The 22,621-nt window shown below is 35.6% G+C and overlaps 1 protein-coding gene across 7 annotated transcripts in view; it reads left to right on the top strand.

Annotated features, from left to right (window-relative positions):
* Positions 1–17,386, top strand: part of DENND4A (DENN domain containing 4A) — a 134,287-nt gene extending 116,901 nt beyond the window's left edge. For 4 of the 7 annotated variants that reach the window (XM_067029622.1, XM_067029624.1, XM_067029625.1 and 1 more), the window contains 11 exons: positions 1,973–2,159; positions 5,754–5,848; positions 7,357–7,532; positions 7,626–7,772; positions 8,694–8,892; positions 9,124–9,378; positions 10,330–10,447; positions 10,564–10,590; positions 11,048–11,210; positions 11,375–11,439; positions 17,079–17,313. In XM_067029622.1, coding sequence (XP_066885723.1) covers positions 1,973–2,159; positions 5,754–5,848; positions 7,357–7,532; positions 7,626–7,772; positions 8,694–8,892; positions 9,124–9,378; positions 10,330–10,447; positions 10,564–10,590; positions 11,048–11,210; positions 11,375–11,439; positions 17,079–17,215 — 1,569 coding nt within the window. In that variant the 3' untranslated portion in view covers positions 17,216–17,313. Of the gene's footprint in view, positions 1–1,972; positions 2,160–5,753; positions 5,849–7,356; positions 7,533–7,625; positions 7,773–8,693; positions 8,893–9,123; positions 9,379–10,329; positions 10,448–10,563; positions 10,591–11,047; positions 11,211–11,374; positions 11,440–17,078 lie in introns of all 7 variants that reach the window. The other 3 variants (XM_059057687.2, XM_059057684.2, XM_059057688.2) reach the window with 2 other exon arrangements.
* Positions 17,387–22,621: the final 5,235 nt, after the last annotated feature.

Genomic DNA, 22,621 nt, shown 5'->3' on the forward strand with positions numbered 1-22,621 from the left:
GGGTGGGGCTGGGTTCCCTCCCTGATGGTTGTTTGGCCTGAGGCAGTCCAACACTTGAGCCTACCCAGGCTCTTTGGTGGTGCTAATCGCTGACTCTGGAAGGGCTCACGCCAAGGAGTACTTCCCAGAACTTCTGCTGCCAGTGTCCTTGTCCTCACAGTGAGACAGGGCCACCCCCCACCTCTGCAGGAGCCCCTCCAACACTAGCAGGCAGGTCTGGTTCAGTCTTCTATGGGGTCACTGCTCCTTCCCCTGGGTCCCTATGCACACATACTTTGTGTGTGCCCTCCAAGAGTGGAGTCTCTGTTTCCCCAAGTCCTGTCGAAGTCCTGCATCAAATCCCACTAGCCTTCAAAGTCTGATTCTCTAGGAATTCCTCCTCCCATTACTGGACCCCCTGGTTGGGAAGCCTGACGTGGGGCTCAGAACCTTCACTCCAGTGGGTGAACTTTTGTGGTATAAGTGTTCTCCAGTTTGTGAGTCACCCACCCAGCAGTTATGGGATTTGACTTTATTGTGGTTGTGCCCCTCCTACTGTCTCACTGTGGCTTCTCCTTTGTCTTTGGATGTGGGGTATCTTTTTTTGGTGATTTCCAGTGTCTTCCTGTCAGTGATTGTTCAGCCAGTAGTTGTGATTCCTGTGTTCTTGCAGGAGGGAATGAGAGCATGTCCTTCTGCTCCACCATCTTGAACCAATCTCTCTAAGACCCCTTTTTTAAAACCTTTTTTAAAAAAATTTTATTGAAGTATGGTTGATTTACAGTGTCGTGTTAGTTTCAGGTATACAACACAGTGATTCAGCTATACATACATATATATTCTTTTTTAAAAACAACTTATTTATTTTTTGCTGCATTGGGTCTTCTTTGCTGTGCATGGGCTTTCTCTAGTTGCAGCAAGTGGGGGCTACTTTTTGTTGTGGTGCATGGACTTCTCATTGGAGTGGCTTCTCTTGTTGCAGAGCATGGGCTCTAGGCAGACAGGCTTCAGTAGTTGTGGCACATGGGCTTAGTTGCTCCACAACATGTGGGATCTTCCTGGACCAGGGTTCGAACCCGCATCCCCTGCATTGGCAGGCGGATTCTTAACCACTGCACCACCAGGGAAGTCCCTTAAAACCCTTTAAAATTCCTTAAAATACTTGCAGCTGGACAAAACAAAAATTTGAATGTTATCTCATGGGATTTTCAATATGTGCAGAGGTTTCATAGTGATTAAGAGACTCACCCTACTGACATTCATTATAGGTATATTATTATATATGAAGTGGTACAATACTAATTTTAAGTCAACTGTAAATGATTAGGTATATGTATTCCAATCCCTAGAGCACCAACTTAATAAAAAATACAATGAGATATAGCCAAAAAGCCAATAGAAATTTTCAAGTAATCTTAAAAGTAACTCAGTAACACATACACACACACACCTGTGTGTTATCTGGGCAGTGGAATTACAAGTTATTAAAAAAATTTTTTTCTTCATACAAAAGTCTATCAAATTTTCTTACATATTACTGGTGTAACCAGGAAAAAATACTTATACTTTGGTGTTCTCAAAAATGAAAACTAGAAATACATGTCTTTGAAACCTGGATTGTTATGGAAAAGAATAAAATGTAAACATAAATGAAATTAAAAGAGATTAAAATGTAATTTTCTAGTGGTATCATCCTGGGCTGGGATTTGCAGGGAAGAAAATTAACAACAAACAAAGACTTAAAGTTAACAGTTATCTAACTAACAGGTATCTGCTTTGATCTAACTAAGGAATGCTGTCTTAAAAATTGATCTCCAGCTCACGTTTGTCCAGTATGCCCTTGTAAAATTGGTTGGGTTTTTTTTTTCACTAGAAGTGTAATGTTAATTAACTGATCATCTGAGTAATTAGGTGTTTCCTCTGCCTTTGAAGTGAACTTTTAAATAACTAACTTTAAATATGAAGGAAATTAAGCTTATAATTATGTCCTTAGGATCAAAGTTCTGATCGTACCAGTCTTTCTTCAGTGGGAGCCCAGGATTCTGAATCTACCTCTTTAACAGATGAAGATGTCTGCCACGAGTTGGAAGGAGCCACTTCTCAGGAAAGCAGTGCCACTGCAGGGACTAAGGGAATTGATTTCAGCAGAACAAGCCTGGAAGGTTCTTCCTCCTTAGAAGGTTTGTCCAAACAGCTCAGTCATACTGCATTTGATTTGTGGTACCTTTACTTTTTCTCCTTTATGTTTAATTTTGTAAAAGATTTGCATGGCTCAGAACAATACAGAACCAAGGCACTTTCAGAGAAGTCTAGCTTCTTCCAATCCTCATCCCTTCATCTTGTTTTGTCACTGTCCCTAGACGTAGCCATTTTTATTCATTTTGATTTATCCTTTCATTGTTGCTTTTTTTAATGTGCTTTTTTTTAATGTGCTTTTTAAAAAAATGTGTGTGTGTTTGTATGTTCTTGATACCTCCATGTCTTCTTACTCAAAAGGTAACATGCTATAAACACTTAACTGTTCCTTGCTTTTTTCACTTAACATTATATTCTGAAGAGCATTCCATATCATCACATAGTGTTGTCCCTCATTCATTTTTATGGTTGCATTGTTCATCATGTGTGGATGTATTGGTTTATTTTAACCACTTCCCTGTTGATGGACTTTAAGTTCTCAGTCTTTAACTGTTATAAATAATACTGTGATACATATATGTCATATTATATTTTTGCCAGGGCATTTTTGGAAGATACTTCCAAGTTTTTTCTTGAAGTGATATTGCCAGGTTCCTTCCTCAGGGGTATACTATTTTGTATTACCACAGGTAGTATATAAGAATACCTATTTCCCCACAGCCTTGTGAAGAAAATATGTTAGCACACTTTCAGATTATTGCCATCTGATAGGCGAAGAATGTATTTCAATTTAGTTTTCATTTTTCTTTATCTTATAAATTAATTTGCATATCCATTTATGTGTTTAAGGACTATTTGTATTTCTTTTTCTGTGAACTGTCCTTTGCCTACATTTGACTTTCACTTTTTGGTCCTCCCCACTTTTTTAAAGTTTTAATAGCTCTTTTTTTATGTTAGGGAATTAATCATTTGTCTATTATATAAGTGGCAGATGCTTTTTCCAAGTTTGTGAAGTTCAGGGGTTTTTTTTTCCCCACATAAAAGTTTTTAATTTTATGTCATCAAATTTATCAGTTTTTGCCCTATTGCTTCTGGATTTTGAGTTATTAGGAAAGATTTCCCCTTCCCTAGGCTCACCACTGTTTTCTTCTCATACTTCTCTGATTTCCTTTTTAACATTTTCTGGGGTCAGGAGACTTTTTCTGTAAAGGGCCATATTGTAAATAGTTTAGGTTTTGTGGGCCACATACATCTCTGTCACATATTTTTTCTTTTTCTTTTTTTTAACAGTGCTTTAAAATGTTAAAATTATTCTGAGTTTGTGGTCATACAAAAATAGATTTGACCCCTGATTTAAATATTTAATCCATTTGAAAGTTATCCTGTTATATGATGTGAGGAATGAATGCATTATAATGTTTTTCAAATTTGCATCTTTGCTACTTTAAAAAGCTTTTATTGTGGAAATAGTCAATCACAAAAGTAGAAGGAATAGCACAATGAGCTCCCATGCACCCTTCACACAACTTCAGCAACTATCAACAAATGGCCAATCTTGTTTTATCTTTTCCGACTCTCTTCTGCTGCCAACATTTTTTCCTTCCTCACTGGATTTTAAAGTAAATCCCAAACAATATATAATTTTATTCATAAATACTTCAACATGTATTGATATTTCTAAAACATAAGGACTTTAATGTTATATCTTTGTAACTTTTTATTAAAGTTTATTTATTTAATACATTTATTATTTACTCTATATTATACATGTAGTGTGTACATTTTTATGTGTGTAAATACTGTACATTTCACAAATTGAGGACAACTGATTAACCAGTATCAGATTAAGAGGCAGAACCTTGGGACTTCCCTGGTGGTCCAGTGGTTAAGACTCTTTGCTCCCATTGCAGGGGGCCTGGGTTCGATTCCTGGTCAGGAAGCTAGATCCCACATGCCACAACTAAAGAGCCCGCATGCCGCAACGAACCTCCTGCGTAATGCAACTAAGACCTGGTGCAGCCAAACAAACAAATAAATAAATAAATGTTTGGGGGTGGGGAGGAAGAAACAGAACATAAACAGCATCCAGAATCCCCTTTTATAACCACATCTACTTACCACTCCCTTCACAGATGAACATTATCTTCTAACACTGTATGTCAGCATGGCCATTTTTGAACATGTTATGGACTCATACAGTATCTTCTGTGAAGCATTCATTTTTTTTTCAAAACAAAATTGTAATATTGTTATCATATTTTTAATGTGACAATATTTATCATATATCTTATATAAAATATATACTTAGTTTAATTTTCACAACTATCTCATGAATAGGTGGTTTGTTCAAATTAAGACCCAAACAAGGTCTACTTGTTTCATTTGCTTGATATGTCTACTAACTCCCTCTCATCTTTGTTCCCTGTTTTTTCCCCCTTTCGTATATTCATGAAGAAATCAGGTGATTAGTTCCCAGCCCTTTATTTTTTTTCTAACATGCAAGAACAGTTTATTGAGCTAAGTAAATAAGACTTACCTCACAACCTGATTCGTGTTTGCTAAAAAGAATATTTACTCTGTGCTGTAGACTGATTAAATACGAGAGGTAGGCTGCCCACATAAATGACTGAATTAGTCAAGGCTGATAGATAGCAATTTTGAACTAGCTTTAGCAGAGGGGGATTACAGAAGGTTATTGGGGGACCATCAGGAAAGAACTCTAGTTGCCACCATTTCTAATCATCTTAAAGGATGATGTGAAGCTTCAGCTCTCTCTCCACCTCTCTGCATGTCTGTGTGGCAGAGCCTAGGGCTAGAGGAAGCTCTAGAGCTATCTTTCTTTTCTCCCTTGTCATTTATTTGCTGAAGCAATCAGGTCATTAGTCTGGATTATGCATCCCCATGGTGGTGTTTAACATGTTTTCCTATCCTCTCTATTTCTTGGAACTGATAGTTTATACTGTTACTTTTTTTTTAACCGTTATATTTATAAAAATACCATTGTTCATTCATAAAATGTAGTAGCTACTGGAAAAAAAAAGTATAGAAAATGTATTGATTACTTCCAGTTTTCCTAACTAGATATAGCCACTGTCAGCAATTGACCACAGAACTGCCCTTATTTTGTTGTTATTTTAATACCTGCTAATATCCCTTTGCTCTTAAGAATATACTTGGAAACTCTTCCCTAGTGTTTAAAAGCAAGATTACTGTTCCAGATTTTAAAGATCCTTATAAGGCAGAGAGTTGCCAGTAATTCTTTTCATGATCTGAAATAAGATCAGCTATTTTATACTTTTTAGACCTTAGAACTAAACACTTTCTTTTATCTAAAACATGTAAGAATAGAAACAGCAAAATAGTAATTACAAACAACTGGAATGTTTTCTAGCCTGTACGCACAAAGTGCTTAATAAGTGAGTAATGAATTAAAGTACATTTCCTTAGGTGTACACAAAGGCATATGTTGAAAAACATTTTTCATTATTTATTTGCTTTTTCTTAAATTACCTTTATCATTTTAAATAGTTTTAAATAAAAGTTTGACATTTTACCAGAGAATTTATGAAAGTAAAAGATTCTCATATCCTTTCTGTTAATTTTAATGGTTTTGCTCTTTGTTTTTTAATAATGAACAGGATCCTTGTCCAAGTTTGCCTTACCTGGGAAATCAGAAGTGGCATCTTCCTGCAATACGAGTAATACAAATATCTTCCACAACTATGCAATGGAGGTACAATTTAATCAAAAGAACATCTTCATGTACTACTTAATAAAATTTACATTTCTTAAGTGCTGATAGTCTCTGGTAGAGTGATAAAAAGTTAAATATATGGCATCTGAAAATTTCAGAATGTATATTGCTCCTGAATAAACTTAAAATATCTAGTATTTCAGATTATTGAAGTCATATGACTTTTTTTGTTCAGAAAAGTTCCATACTTCCTTTCATGTTTATTTCCAGTATTTATATTTACCCCTTGTTTTATGTATGTCCTCTTTGAATTTTTATTACACTTTTGTTTTTCTTTTTTGTTTTGGCCGTACCACATAGCATGCGGGATCTTAGTTCCCCAACCAGGGATTGAACCCGCACCCCCTGCGGTGGAAGCATGGAGTCCTAACCACTGGACTGCCAGGGAAGTCCCTATTTCACATTTTAAACACTTGTAACTAATTTTGCTGTGCAGGCACACTTTTTGGATGAGGATACAGGGAGCAGTTTTGGCATTTGTGTCAACTTTTTCCATCATATTTTTCATTCTTTGTGTCAGTTTGATGTAGATATCTGCTGGGTATGCTGCTATGTCCCATTTTCTTGCAATAAAAAGGTTATAGGTTTACACTTTAAAAACTTTCCCTAATTTTTGTGTAAAAATTCCTTCCAAATACATTTGTGTTTCTGTTTCACACGAATTCGCATAAATTGGGAAAATAAATTTGCATGCAGCTGGAAAATAAATGATGAGCACTGATGTTGCAGTTTACAAAGTTTCTGATGGCTTCAGGAATTTCTATATTTTAATGTAATGACAGCATTTACATTTATCTATAGCAATGCTTCTTAAACTGTCTGTAGTGACAGACCAGGGTTTTTTTTGTTGTTGCTGTTTTTAATTTCCAATCTGTCTTGGCTGTTACTCTTGTAAAATCTACTGATCACCAACTTAGCTGTTACAGCAATTAGTTTAAAGGTCTCCAAATCCTCTTCTCAGTTTCTTTACTCAGCTCATCACAAACCACTAAAGAGTTTGTGGACCAGCTCCTTACTGGTGACCACACTTTGAGTAGCACAGATCTATAACATGGCCTCTTCTGTTGCGGAGCACAGGCTCCGGATGCGCAGGCTCAGCGGCCGTGGCTCACGGGCCCAGCCGCTCCGCGGCATGTGGAATCTTCCCAGACCAGAGCACGAACCCGCGTCCCCTGCATCAGCAGGCGGACTCTCAACCACTGCACCACCAGGGAAGCCCAATGGCAGATTTTATAGTACGTAATTATAATGGTAAAAATCCTCACTTAAATGCAAGTTTCCCTTTCAGGCAAAAGTTTTGGAATAGACATACCTGAAATAGTTAAAGATGAGTATATTATATAATGTACTGAATGTAATCCATTTTTCATTTGTAACTTCTGAATCCTTCTGAGTTTTACTTTTCCAGTAGATATATGAATTGAATGGTTTTTAAATTGTAATTGCACTAACCAGCTTACTTTATAAAATGCTGTTTTCTCCCATAGGTTCTTATCTCGAGCTGCTCTCGTTGTAGAACCTGTGATTGTCTTGTCCATGATGAGGAAATCATGGCTGGCTGGACAGCAGATGATTCAAATCTCAATACAACCTGCCCATTTTGTGGCAATCTTTTCCTGCCCTTTCTGAACATTGAAATAAGAGATTTAAGACGACCTGGAAGGTAATGACTTATGCTTTTTTTCCCTTCATGTTTAAGGATCATGTTTCCTAGGATATCTCTTTTCTCAAAAAGCCCCTTTGATTCACATTACAGATACTTTTTGAAGTCAAGCCCGTCTACAGAAAATATGCATTTTCCATCCTCCTTTTCAAGGCAGACAAGGCAGTCTTGTATCTCAACATCAGCCTCTGGTCTTAACACATCTGTTCTCTCTGTTCAAGGGAATTTTGATCTAAATAGGTAATTACGATTATGTGGAACTATATTTTAACAACATATATTATACATTTCAAGTAATGACAGAAGAATTAGCTGACCATTTTAAGGTTTCTATGTATAATAGAATTCCTATGTATAATAATTCTTATGTATAATGTATAATAATTCCCATGTATAATAGATTCTTAGTCTCAAGTTCTTATTCCTAATTAATTATCTCTCTCTCTTGAGGAATTAAGTCAGTACTGAGGTACTTCTACTTTGCAATATTTAATTTTCTACTTAGGAATATTTAATAATCTAAGAAAATATTTGGAGCTGATAGATGAACTATAAAATCAAACTAAGACTTACACAGTAAGCCTAATACAAGTAAGTCTGTGCTTAAACAAATGCTGAGATTGACTCCATTTTGGAGAAGTGCCAAATACACCAAATATAGCTAGGCAAGTGAAGCTATATTGGTAAATGCATGTGCAAAAGAAAATGCCTACATAGTACTAGCAGGCTAGCATGACCTGTTTGATCCTGAATGCTTAGACTGCAAAACTGCAAATCTTTGTGTGTGTACCTTCTTTCATCATAGGTCTATTATAGCCCTTTCTTTGTCTCCCACTAGCTCTGACTCCTGAAGGAATAGGTGCCTATTTTTTCTGCTTTGTATCCTCGGGCCTACTGTGGTTCCTGTAGTATAAAAGTTGTCCACTAAATGTTTTGAACAAATGAGTGACTCTTGTATATTTAAAGTTTATTGGATAAAAAGGAAATTCAACATGACTAGGCTACTTTAAACTGCATCCTTTTTCCCAGCCAAAGCCTGATTAACGTCTTTCCTTCGTTTTACTTTGCTATGTGCTGCTCTGATTCTATAGAGAAGAACATGGTCAGTGAAATAAAGTAAATCTAGACAGTGATATGCTTTTTCTTTTTTCAATGCCCAAGCAAATCACAGTTGCTCGAAAATATATGTGCGCGAAGTATTCAGATCCCTGCTGATAGATCAAAAGCAGCTTTGTCAAAATGTCCAGTATTTCCTATGGCCAGGAGTGTTAGTACTTATGGCACCTTGGATAAGGAAGACAATGGAGGACAGAAGCTCATTCCTACAGGCAGCCTGCCAACTACTTTACAAGGAGCTACAGTATGTATTTTGGTGTTTTTTACAATTTTGACATTGATAATTTACATATGAGTTTGTTCCCCTTGTGCTAAACAGCCTTATAAGCTTCAACTTTATTATTGTTAAGAAGAGTGTCTTGTTACATGATACAGTTACATTTCTAATTATATGGAAATCATTGACAGGAATTTTTTTAATGATTTAGTATCATCAATCTTGTAATTGCTATTTATGGTTTTATTTACTCAACAGGATTCTTTAGGATTAGAATGGCACCTCCCAAGTCCAGATCCTATCACTGTTCCGTATCTTAGTCCTTTAGTGGTATGGAAGGAACTTGAAAGCTTATTGGAAAATGAAGGTGATCATGCAATAACAGTGGCAGACTTTGTGGACCATCATCCAATTGTTTTTTGGAACCTGGTGTGGTACTTTAGACGTCTTGACTTACCCAGTAATTTACCTGGATTGATTCTTTCTTCTGAGCATTGTAACAAGTATTCAAAGGTATGAGAGTAAAAATTAACTAAAAGACAGTGCTACTGTCACCATCGTAATGTTTGCATATTCCTAATGACAAAAAAGTAATTTTATGCTGAATATTTTTAATAACCATCTGAATCAATAAAATTGTTGCAAATAATTTTTCTTCTTACAGTCTAGCGGTAAGACAGTCATGTTTTTTAGACTTCTTATAAAGTTTACACAAAATGGACTTGACTTTTTGTTATAGCCTCAAGAATAAACTGTAAATGACCTCTTATGAGAAGACTGTGGGTTTGCCCCACTCATGCCTCATACCTCCTTCAAAAATAAGCCTAACACTTTAGTTGGGCATCTGTAATTCATATCACAGTCATGTCTACCATTCTCTTCATTCCTTTACTGTGAATTTTTGTTTAACATTTAGGTGGTTTGTTATATGTTCACTTGTATTTTTGATATGTTGCCCTATTAAAGCATTTTTTTTCTTTTTCATATGCTGTCACTGGCACTAAATGGCAAAGTGTCTAAGTTCAGGAACTTTGTCTTCTCCCTTCTTGTACTTCATGTCTGTGATTGTGCATGTGTTTGGATTTTCAGTACATGGTGAATGAGAGGTTAACTCAGTCAGTGTATCTGCGCTAGGTTCTTGAACTGATGGAGAATGGGGCTCCTGGATTCATCTTTCTGTGGAGCCTCAGTCATAATAAGCTGGTCAAGATTAGCCCTTCATGGTACCCTTTCTCACTGATCTTAGAACTTTGTTAAATCTACTTTAGGGATCATTGGCTTCTCAACTCAGGTCATCTCCCTTCAGTAGGTTATAAAATGCAGACAAATCAGTGATTTTTCTGTTCTCTTTTCTCTCTTGCACACATGCATCCTAAAACATATTTTTAAGGCTCTTTATAAAATATTTACAAAACATTGTCATATAAGGATCATTAATGAATGTTTTTTTATTCTTTAACACAGATTCCTCGCCACTGTATGTCTGAAGACAGTAAATATGTTTTAATACAAATGTTGTGGGACAATATGAAATTACATCAGGATCCAGGACAGCCGTTGTACATCCTCTGGAATGCCCACAGTAAGTGCTATCATAGAATGCTGATGTCCTTCATATGAGAGTACTCTCTACTTGCTTTAAATAGCCTAAACTAATGTGTAACTGACTTTTATTTTACACTACTTTTTGTCTTACAGGTCAAAATCGTACTCTTTTGTTTGAGAGTGAGTGTTAAGTTTGATTTTTTAGTATTATCATCTATGGAGGTCAAGGGGTTTTTGTTTTTGTTTTTTGAGTGGTGCTGTGTATGTGCTGGAGGGGTTATGTTTTGTAGAGTTTTGTTTTTAGCACATTGCTTGTCCCTGTTTCTTCTTTGTACTTATTTTTTGTTTGTTTCCATCCCAGGCTGCTGATTTAAAATTCCTTCCAGGGGCTGTATTAAGGAAAACAGTATTTTTAGTTATTGTGTATTTGAGCCGTTAAGCTTATTTTTATCATTATTTGTCTTATTTCTTCCTTTTTTCTTCTTACTTCATTCTTAGATTTCAGTTCTTTTATCTATTGCCCTTAATATATTTTTAGTGCTTTGTAACTTTTTAAATAGCTGTCAGTTGCTGCTTAATTACATTCTCCTTTCTACACAGAACATTTTTCTTCATCTGCTCTTTTGTTCTTTTACAGCCCAGAAGTATCCAATGGTCCATTTATTGCAAAAAGGTGATAATTCATTTAACCAGGAAGTATTGAAAAATATGGTAAAAAGCATTAAAATGAATGATGTCTATGGACCAATGAGTCAGATTTTAGAGACACTGAATAAATGTCCTCATTTTAAAAGACAGAGGTAAGTCATTCTTTTAAATGAATATATTGTTCCTCTAAGCAGATTCATATTGTTTGCTGAGTGATTTGTTAGAATATCTCATGCTTATATTAACATAAAAATTTTTGTAGATATGTATAGACTGTTTGAATAGTAATATCTTCTCCACTCCTTTTTCCCCCTAGGAGTTTATATAGAGAAATACTGTTTCTCTCACTTGTGGCACTGGGAAGAGAAAACATCGATATAGGTAATTCAGCATAACACATAACATGTAATATTTATATATCATGGTATAGTTTTCAAAGTGTTTTTATAATGGTAGTCTTAATTAGTTTAATATAAAATTATATTAATATAATAGAATTGTGTCTGTTTTTTTAATATAAGGTAAAAGATACTTTGATATTTTGGTCATGTTGGTAATAATAATGATAAATAATGAAAGCTAACATTTTTTGAGGGCTTATTATGTGCCTTACATTGTAGCAAGTAGCTTCCATATTTTATCTCATATAATCCTCAAAATCCCTCTGAGATGGGTACTGTTATCATTTCTATTTTATTACTGAGGCAACTGAGGATCCAAGAGGTTAAATGACTTAAACTTGGGTTTCACAGCAATAACAGAGACATATCTGAACCAAGCAGTCTTAATTTCCAATCCCATGCTTTTAACTATTGTGTCATATCACTAATGACATTAAGCTTGTTTCAGAAAAGATGTAAGGTAGCTAAATATATATTTTAGGAGGTCTCAAACATTTTTGGTTGATCATCTTCTACTCTCAGTTATTGTGCTTGGCCTCCTTTAGAGTAACAAATAGAAAGTAAAAGGATTGAAAAAGATACTCCATGCAAATAGTACTAAAAAGGGAGCTAGAGTGACTATATTAATATCAGAAAAAATAGACTTTAGAGACAAAGAAGGACATTGTATAATGATGCAACAGTCAATCCACCAAGAATTATTAATTGTTTATAACAACTATAACATATATGCAACTAACAACAGAGCCCCAAAATACATGAAGTAAAACCTAACAGAATTAGAGGGAGAAATAGACATTCAACCATAATAGAACAACTAGGCAGCAGATCAGCAAGGAAATAGAAAACTTGAACAGCACTGTAAACCAACTAGCCCTAAGAAACATCTACAGAACACACCATCCAACAACAACAAAATACACATTCTTCTCCACTGCACATGGAATATTGTCCAGGATAAACCAAATGTTAGGCCACAAAACAAGTCTCTCAATAAATTTAAAAGGTTTGAAATCATACAAAGTATGTTCTGTAACCACAGTACAATGAAAAGAGAAATCAATAACAGAAGGAAAATAAGAAATCCACAAGTATATAGAAATTAAACAACACACTCCTAAATAGCAAATTGGTCAAAAAAATCATAATAGAAATTAGACAATACTTTGAGGTAAATGAAAATTTAAAACACAACATACCAAAACTTTGAGATTCAGTGAAAGCAGTTTCTACCTTAAGAAACTAGAAAAAGAAGAGCAAACTAAACCCAAAGCAAGCAGGAGGAAGGAAATAAATATTAGTGCAGAAATAAATAAAATAGAGAAATGGGGAAAATATTTTTAAAAATCGAGAAACTCATTGAAATCAAAAGTTTGTTTTTGAAAAGATTAACAAAATTGATAGACCTTTAAGCTAGGCTAAGAGAAAAAGAGAGAAGACTCAAATTACTGAAATTAGGAATAAAAGGGGGGATATTCCAGGACTTCCCTGGTGGCACAATGGTTCAGAATATACCTGCCAATGCAGGGTACATGGGTTCGATGGTCCGGGAAGATCCAGCATGACGCAGAGCAGCTAAGTCTGTGCACCACAACTACTGAGCCTGTGCTCTAGGCCCTGCGAACCACGACTACTGAGCCCACATGCCACACTACTGAAGCCTGTGCACCTAGAGCCTGTGCTCCGCAATGAGAAGCCACCGCAGTGAGAAGCCCGTGCACTGCAACGAAGAGTAGCCCCCACTTGCTGCAGCTAGAGAAAGCCCGCATACAGTAATGAAGACCCAACGCAGCCAAAAATAAAATAAATAAATAAATAGGTGGGATATTCCTACTGACCTTACAGAAATAAACATAATTATTATAAATAATTATATGCCAACAAATTAGATAACTAGAAGAGACAGGAAAATTCCTAGAAAGACATAAACTATAAAACTGATTCAAGAATAGAAAATCTTAATAGACCTATAACAAGTAGAGAGTGAGTTAGTAATCAAAAATCATCCCGCAAAGAAAAGCCCAGGACCAGATGGTGAATTCTACCAAATGTTTAAAGAAGGATAATGCCATTTGTTATGAACTGCATGTTTGTGTCCCCTACCCCCAAATTTATATATATTGAAGCCCTAATATGATGGTATTTGGAAGTAGAGCCTTTGGAAAGTAATTACATCATGAGGTTGGAGCCCCTAAGGTGGTATTAGTATCCTTATAAGAAAAAGAGGAGGGAATTCCCTGGCAGTCCAGTGGTTAGGACTCAGCACTTTCACTGCTGTGGCCCAGGTTCAATTCCTGGTCATGGAACTAAGATCCCACAAGCTGTATGGTGCAGCCAAAAAAGAAAAAAAGAAAAGTAAAAGAAAAAGAAGAGAGCTGTCCCTCTCTTTCTCAGCCACGTGAGGATACAAGGAGAAGACAGCTATCTGCAAACCAGGAAGAGTGCTCTTACCAGCCACCACATCTGCTGGCACCTTGATCTTGGACTTCCCAGCCTCCAGACTGTGAGAAATAAATGTTCATCATTTAAGCCACCCAGTCTATGGTATTCTGTTACAGCAGCCCAAACTAAGACACTAACCCTTCACGAACTCTGACAAAAAAAGTAGAAGAAAAAGGAGTGCTTTCTAGCTCATTCTATGCGTTAGGCCAGTATTATTACGCTGACCAAGCCCAGACAAAGACATCACAAGAAAAGAAAATGAAAGAGCAATATCCCTTATTAATATAGATGCAGAAATCCTCAACAAAATACTAGTAAACCAAATCCAGCAACATAGAGAAAGTATTATTTGCCGTGACAAAGTGGGATTTATCCCAGAGATGCAATGTTGGTTCAACATAAAAAACTCCATCAATGTAATACACCATATTAATAGAATGAAAGACAAAACCACATGATGTCTCAATAGACACAGAAAAAGCATTTGACAAAATTCAACAAACTAGGAATACAAGGGAACATCCTCAACCTGATAAAGGGCATTTGTGAAAAACCCACAGTTAAAACCATACTCAGTGGTGCAAAACAGAAAGTCTTCCCTTTAAGATCCAGAACAAGAAGAGGATGCCTGCTTCCACCACTTCTATTCAACATTGTACTGGAAGTTCTAGCTGGAGCTGCTAGGCAAGAAAAAGAAATAAAAGGCATCCAGATTGGAAAGGAAGAAGTTAAACTATCTTTATTTATAAACAACATGATCTTATGTGTAGAAAACCCTAGAGATTCCACACCAAATCAAAACAGAACAAAACAAAAAACCCAAAATATTAGAGTTAATAAATGAATTCAGCAAGGTTGTAGGATATAAGATCAAGATACGAAAATCAGCTGAATTTCTGTAACTAGCAATGAATAATCCAAAATGAAATTAAGAAAGCAATTCCATTTACAGTAGCATCAAAAAGAATAAAATACTTAGGAGTTTGTTTAACTAAGGAGGTGAAAGACTTGTACAATGAAAATTACAAACATTGCTCAAAGAAATTAAAGATCATGTGAATGAATGGAAACATACCCCATGTTCATAAATTAGAAAACTAATATGCTTAAGATATCAGTACTACTCAATCTACAGATTCAGTGCAATTGCTGTCAAAACGTTTTCCCAATTATATTTTTTACGGAAATAGAAAAATGCATCCTAAAATTTATGGAATCTCAAGGGACCCCAAGTAGCCAAAACAATCTCAAAAAGAACAAATCTGAAGGACTCACACTAACTGATTTCAAAACTTACAGCAAAGTTACAGTAATCAAAACAGTGTGGTACTGGCATAAAGACAGACATACAGACCAGTGGAATAGAATAGACAGCCCAGAAATAAACCCTCACATTTATGATAAAAATGATTTTTGACAAGAATGCCAAGACCGTTCTGTGGGGTAAAGACAGTCTTTTCAATAAATTGTTCTGGGAAAATGGGATATCCACTTAACAAAAGAATGAAGTTGGACCCTTATACAAAAATTAACTCAAAATGGGTTGAATACCTAAATGTGAGTCCTAAAACTATAAAACTGTTAGAAGAAAACATAGGACAAAAGCTTCATGACATGTATATGTCAGTGATTTCTTGGATATGACACCCAAGGTGCAGGCAACAGAAGAAAAAATAGGCAAATGGGGCATCATGAAAATTAAAGATTTCTGTGCATCAGAAGGTGGTATCAACAGTGTAAAAAGGCATCCCACAGAATAGGAGAAAATATTTATAAATCATATATCTGATAAGAGATTAATATCCAGAATATATAAGGAATTCCTGAAACTCAACAACAAAAAAACAGGCCATTGCAAAATGGGCAAAGAGCTTGAATAGACATTTCTGCAAAGAAGATATACAAATGGCAAATAAGCACATGAAAAGATGCTCAACATCACCAATAGGGAAATGCAAATCAAAACTACAATGGGATACCATTAGATAGAATGGCTACTATCAAAAACCCAGAAAATAATGTGTTGGTTATTTTCTGGAAAATAAGGATATGAAAAAATTGGAACCCTTGTGCATTGTTAGTAGTAACGTAAAATGGTATAGCTGCTGTCGAAAACAATATGGCATTTCCCTTAAAAAATTAAATATAGAATTTCCACATTATCCAACAGTTTCACTTCCGGGTATATACCCTGAAGAATTGAAAGCAGGGTCTCAGAGAGATATTAGTATACTCATGTTTATAGCAGTCTTATTCATAATAGCTGAAATGTGGAAGCAACCCAAGTGTCCATTGAAGGATGAGTGTATAAGCAAAATGGGATATATACATACAGTGAACTATTATACAGCCTTAAAAAAGAAAAGAAATTCTGACATATGCTACAACATGAATGAACCTTGAAGACATTATATTAAGTGAAATATGCCAGTCACAAAAAGACAAATATGATTCCACTTAAGAAGTACTTTAAAAAGCCAAAATCATAGAGACAGAAGTAAAATGAGAGTTGACAGGAGCTGGAGGGAGGGGAGAGGAGTATTATTATTTAATGGGTGTAGAGTTTCAGTTTCACAAGGTGAAAAGAGTTATGGAGATGGACGGTGGTGATGATTGCACAACATTATGAATGTATGTAATACCGCAGAACTGTGCACTTAAAAATGGTTATGATGGGGCTTCCCTGGTGGCACAGTGGTTGAGAGTCCGCCTGCCTATGCAGGGGACACGGATTCATGCCCCGGTCCAGGAAGATCCCACATGCCCCAGAGTAGCTAGGCCCATGAGCCATGGCTGCTGAGCCTGTGCGTCCAGAGCCTGTGCTCCGCAACGGGAGAGGCCACAACAGTGAGAGACCCGCGTACCACACACACACAAAAAAAAGTGGTTATGATGGTAAATTTTATATTTTACCAAAATTTTTTAATTTGGGAAAGAAGAATTTTAAACAGTTGACATCTTAGTACTTCACATTTCAGTGGTCTTTGTAACCTAGCTCTAAATGCTACGGACTCTAAAGTCCCCATTCCAGCTCTGAAATTCTGTGTTGGCAGAAATGACCTAGAGATTCCTTCTTGGCTTCTAATTTTGTGGTTCTGTAGTATTACAAAAATTTGATTGCTGATAATATCAAATATAAATTTCTTTATGCCTTTATTTCTTTATGAATTTTTGCAGATGCATTTGATAAAGAATACAAGATGGCATATGATCGTCTCACACCTAGTCAAGTCAAGAGTACCCACAACTGTGATAGACCACCAAGTACAGGAGTGATGGAATGTCGAAAAACCTTTGGAGAACCTTATCTTTAAGATATGTGTGTGTATTTTTTCAACATGTATTGTGTAGTCAGTGTATAAAATAACACTTTTAGACTCCAACCTTTTTTCTTCAATTTTTGAAAATGCATTTGTAAATGGTTCAGGAAGTTCAGATAGTTTATGTACAGTGTCTTAAGAAAATACTAACAAGTGGGAGAGAGCTACTTTGTTTCCCATTTCTTTTTTTTTCTTCTCCAGTACAAGTAATTAAGTATTTTTGTGATGAAAAAATCCATAAACAAAATTGGTTCCCATAGAATAAGACAACTGTTTTATGGATTCTTTTGGAAGAGACAGATTGAAAAATCATGTATGGAACTTAAACAAATGTAAGAACAAAGTATCTCCTCTTTTCATAGACTACTCAAATGTTTTGACCGTGAAGTTGTATTATACATATTTTAAATTGTTTATAATAAGTTGATATTTTTTTAATTTTTAAACTTAATATAGCAAACAAAATGAACTTAAGCTTATGAAGCAAGGTAATTAAGTGCTTATTTTCCTTGTCTGCTGCTATTTGAAGTAATTAGTACAGCTGCAGATCTCTATATATATATCTATACTTTTTTTATTACTTGGAAGAATGATTCAAAAATGTCAGCGTTAGTGTCAGTGTTGTCCTAGGATTGCATATTAGTACTCCTGAGCCTGACTGCAGTGGGTGAGTCATGGCAAGGGTATGCATTGCCCAGACTGACTCACTGAGCCTTGTGGAAGGAGAGCCAGAGAGGTTCCAAGTCTGCTTCTGTAAAATCAGGTTCAATATACCATGATTCCAAAATTTTCTCTATTGCTAATAGATACATATAATACACAGGGAAGATAGCTTATAGAGCCAAATATCAATTTAAATTTTAATATTCTACATGAACACTTATGTTGGGAAATATGTCAGACAGTTTATCCCAAATTCTACCTTTATTTTAATATCTAAAACATTGGGTATGATGCAAATTGTAGTATGTTTATCTGGAATATGACCTATTGGAGTATTCTGTTAATATTATATATATATATATTATATATAAATATTCAAAATATTTTTTCAGAAGGAGAAAAATAATAACTCTCTAAAAGTACAGCCAGATAGAATTTCCCATATTGAGGAACTTGGCTTTTTCAATAAGCCTTCAGAATCTGGTTTATGGAATCTAAAATCCAGCAATATCCAGAAATAGACAGTAAATTGAATGTTTAAGTACCATGGGTATTAAATAGAATCTTAAAAATATTTGTAGTTGCATTATTTCTAATATCACTTTCTTTGGGTAATTCTGATAAAGTATCCTTTGGCTGTTGGAATTATTTATAGATTTTCAGTGTGTTCGTGTGTTGTGTGTTTGCACACATTGTCATAATGAAGGAATTCTCTAGCCAATTTCAAAGAATTGAAATGAAAGGTCCTAAATTAGATGTGTAGAAGCCGGCAGAGTTCAGGACACTTTGGACTGGAGATACCTTAAAGTCCTGAGACTAAGAACCAGTTCAGTTGTAGAAAAAACACTTTTGAGTTCATCCCACTAGTAAATAGCACGAAGCTAAAACATTTCACAGCTTTCTACTCTGGGAAATAATGGGGAAAGTTTAAAAATGTAAAATTTTAGTTCAGTTAATTTGGCACTGAACTTGCTTACTTGAAAAGTCTGGTGCTATGCACATGTATCTGCCTCTCTTTTGTAAATACCACTCTTGTCTTATCCTTCCTTCCTATTCAGATCCACGCTTCACATTCTAATTCAGTCTTACGTTCTCTAAGTCACAATCATTTCAAAGTTGTCAAAGGAGAGAAACATTTGATAGGTGAGGCTTTTGGCATTAGTGACAAACATCCCTCCAAACAGAATTCTGGGGTTCTATTCTGTTTTTTTGTTATTGTTTGTATAAGGACAGCTTTCAGCTTTCACTATTGATTATCTTTTCTTTAACACAAGCAATATATATATGAATAACAGTTTATTGATTTCAAATATCTGACCAAAAAAAGTAAGGTAAAGCCCATTCTTCATGGTTCAGACTCATTTAGAAAAGTGAATGTAATTTTTATCTCCTTCCCCTGACACTGTTTTGTTTCTACTTTTTTTTTTTAACATCTTTATTGGAGTATAATTGCTTTACAATGGTGTGTTACTTTCTGCTTTATAACAAAGTGGATCAGTTATACATATACATATATCCCCATATCCCTTCCCTCTTGCGTCTCCCTCCCTCTCACCCCTCTAGGTGTTCACAAAGCACCGAGCTGATCTCCCTGTGCTATGCAGCTGCTTCCCACTAGCTATCTATTTCACATTTGGTAGTGTATATATGTCCATGCCACTCTCTCACTTTGTCACAGCTTACCCTTCCTCCTCCCCATATCCTCAAGTCCATTCTCTAGTAGGTATGTGTCTTTATTCCCATCTTACTCCTAGGTTCTTCATGACATTTTTTTTTCTTAGGTTCCATATATATGTGTTAGCATACGGTATTTGTCTTTTTCTGACTTACTTCACTCTGTATGACAGACTCTAGGTCCATCCACCTCACTACAAATAACTCAATTTCGTTTCTTTTTATGGCTGAGTAATATTCCATTGTATATATGTGCCACATCTTCTTTATCCATTCATCTGATGATGGACACTTAGGTTGCTTCCATCTCCTGGCTATTGTAAGTAGAGCTGCAATGCACATTTTGGTACATGACTCTTTTTGAATTATGGTTTTCTCAGGATACATGCCCAGTAGTGGGATTGCTGGGTCATATGATAGTTCTATCTATAGTTTTTTAAGGAACCGCCATACTGTTCTCCATAGTGGCTGTACCAATTCACATTCCCACCAGCAGTGCAAGAGTGTTCCCTTTTCTCCACACCCTGTACAGCATTTACTGTTTCTAGATTTTTTGATGATGGCCATTCTGACCAGTGTGAGATGTTATCTCATTGTAGTTTTGATTTGCATTTCTCTAATGATTAATGATGTTGAGCATTCTTTCATGTGTTTCCTGGCAATCTGTATATCTTCTTTGGAGAAATGTCTATTTAGGTCTTCTGCCCATTTTTGGATTGGGTTGTTCTGTTATTGAGCTGCATGAGTTGCTTGTAAATTTTGGAGATTAATCCTTTGTCTGTTGCTTCATTTGCAAATATTTTCTCCCATTCAGAGGGTTCTCTTTTGGTCTTGTTTATGGCTTCCTTTGCTGTGCAAAAGCTTTTAAGTTTCATTAGGTCCCATTTGTTTATTTTTGTTTTTATTTCCATGTCTCTAGGAGGTGGGTCAAAAAGGATCTTGCTGTGATTTATGTCATAGAGTGTTCTGCCTATGTTTTCCTCTAAGAGTTTGGTAGTTTCTGGCCTTACATTTAGGTCTTTAATCCATTTTGAGCTTATTTTTGTGTATGGTGTTAGGTAGTGTTCTAATCTCATACTTTTACATGTACCTGTCCAGTTTTCTGAGCACCACTTATTGAGGAGTCTGTCCTTTCTCCACTGTACATTCCTGCCTCCTTTATCAAAGACAAGGTGATCATATGTGTGTGGGTTTATCTCTGGGCTTTCTATCCTAGTCCATTGATCTATATTTCTGTTTTTGTGCCAGTACCATACTGTCTTGATTACTGTAGCTTTGTAATATAGTCTGAAGTCAGGGAGCCTGATTCCTCCAGCTCCGTTTTTCGTTCTCAAGATTGCTTTGGCTATTCGGGGTCTTTTGTGTTTCCATACAAATTGTGAAATGTTTTGTTCTAGTTCTGTGAAAAATGCCAGTGGTAGTTTGATAGAGATTGCATTGAATCTGTAGATTGCTTTGAGTAGAAGAGTCATTTTCACAATGTTGATTCTTCCAATCCAAGAACATGGTATATCTCTCCATCTAATTGTATCATCTTTAATTTCTTTCATCAGTGTCTTATAATTTTCTGCATACAGGTCTTTTGTCTCCTTAGGTAGGTTTATTCCTAGATATTTTATTCTTTTTGTTGCAATGGTAAATGGGAGTGTTTTCTTAATTTCACTTTCAGATTTTTCATCATTAGTGTATAGAAATGCCAGAGATTTCTGTGCATTAATTTTGTATCCTGCAACTTTACCAGATTCATTGATTAGCTCTAATAGTTTTCTGGTAGCATCTTTAGGATTCTCTATGTATAGTATTATGTCATCTGCAAACAATGACAGCTTTACTTCTTTTCAGATTTGGATTCGTTTTATTTCCTTTTCTTCTCTGATTGCTGTGGCTAAAATTTCCAAAACTATGTTGAATAAGAGTGGTGAGAGTGGGCAACCTTGTCTTGTTCCTGATCTTAGTGGAAATGGTTTCAGTTTTTCACCATTGAGAACGATGTTGGCTGTGGGTTTGTCATATATGGCCTTTATTATGTTGAGGAAAGTTCCCTTTATGCTAACTTTCTGCAGGGTTTTTATCATAAATGGGTGTTGAATTTTGTTCAAAGCTTTCTCTGCATCTATTGAGATGATCATATGGTTTTTCTCCTTCAATTTGTTAAGATGGTGTATCACATTGATTGATTTGCGTATATTGAAGAATCCTTGCATTTCTGGAATAAACCCCACTTGATCATGGTGTAAGATCCTTTTAATGTGCTGTTGGATTCTGTTTGCTAGTATTTTGTTGAGGATTTTTGCATCTGTGTTCATCAGTGATATTGGCCTGTAGTTTTCTTTCTTTGTGACATCTTTGTCTGGTTTTGGTATCAGGGTGATGGTGGCCTCGTAGAATGAGTTTGGGAGTGTTCCTCCCTCTGCTACATTTTGGAAGAGTTTGAGAAGCATCGGTGTTAGCTCTTCTGTAAATGTTTGATAGAATTCGCCTGTGAAGCCATCTGGTCCTGGACTTTTGTTTGTTGGAAGATTTTTAATCACAGTTTCAATTTCAGTGCTTGTGATTGGTCTGTTCATGTTTTCTATTTCTTCCTGGTTCAGTCTTGGCAGGTTGTGCATTTCTAAGAATTTGTCCATTTCTTCCAGGTTGTCCATTTTATTGGCATATAGTTGCTTGTAGTAATCTCTCATGATCCTTTGTATTTCTGCAGTGTCAGTTGTTACTACTCCTTTTTCATTTCTAATCCTATTGATTTGAGTCTTCTCCCTTTTTTTCTCGATGAGTCTGGCTAATGGTTTATCAATTTTATTTATCTTCTCAAAGAACCAGCTTTTAGTTTTATTGATCTTTGCTATTGTTTCATTTATTTGTGATCTGATCTTTATTTCTTTGCTTCTGCTAACTTTGTGGGTTTTTTGTTCTTCTTTCTCTAATTGCTTTAAGTGCAAGGTTAGGTTGTTTATTCGAGATGTTTCATGTTTCTTAAGGTAGGATTGTATTGCTATAAACTTCCCTCTTAGAACTGCTTTTGCTGCATCCCATAGGTTTTGGGTCATCATGTCTCCATTGTCA

Source organism: Kogia breviceps, chromosome 3 (genome assembly GCF_026419965.1).
Source record: "Kogia breviceps isolate mKogBre1 chromosome 3, mKogBre1 haplotype 1, whole genome shotgun sequence".
Classification (NCBI taxonomy): Eukaryota; Metazoa; Chordata; class Mammalia; order Artiodactyla; family Physeteridae; genus Kogia; species Kogia breviceps.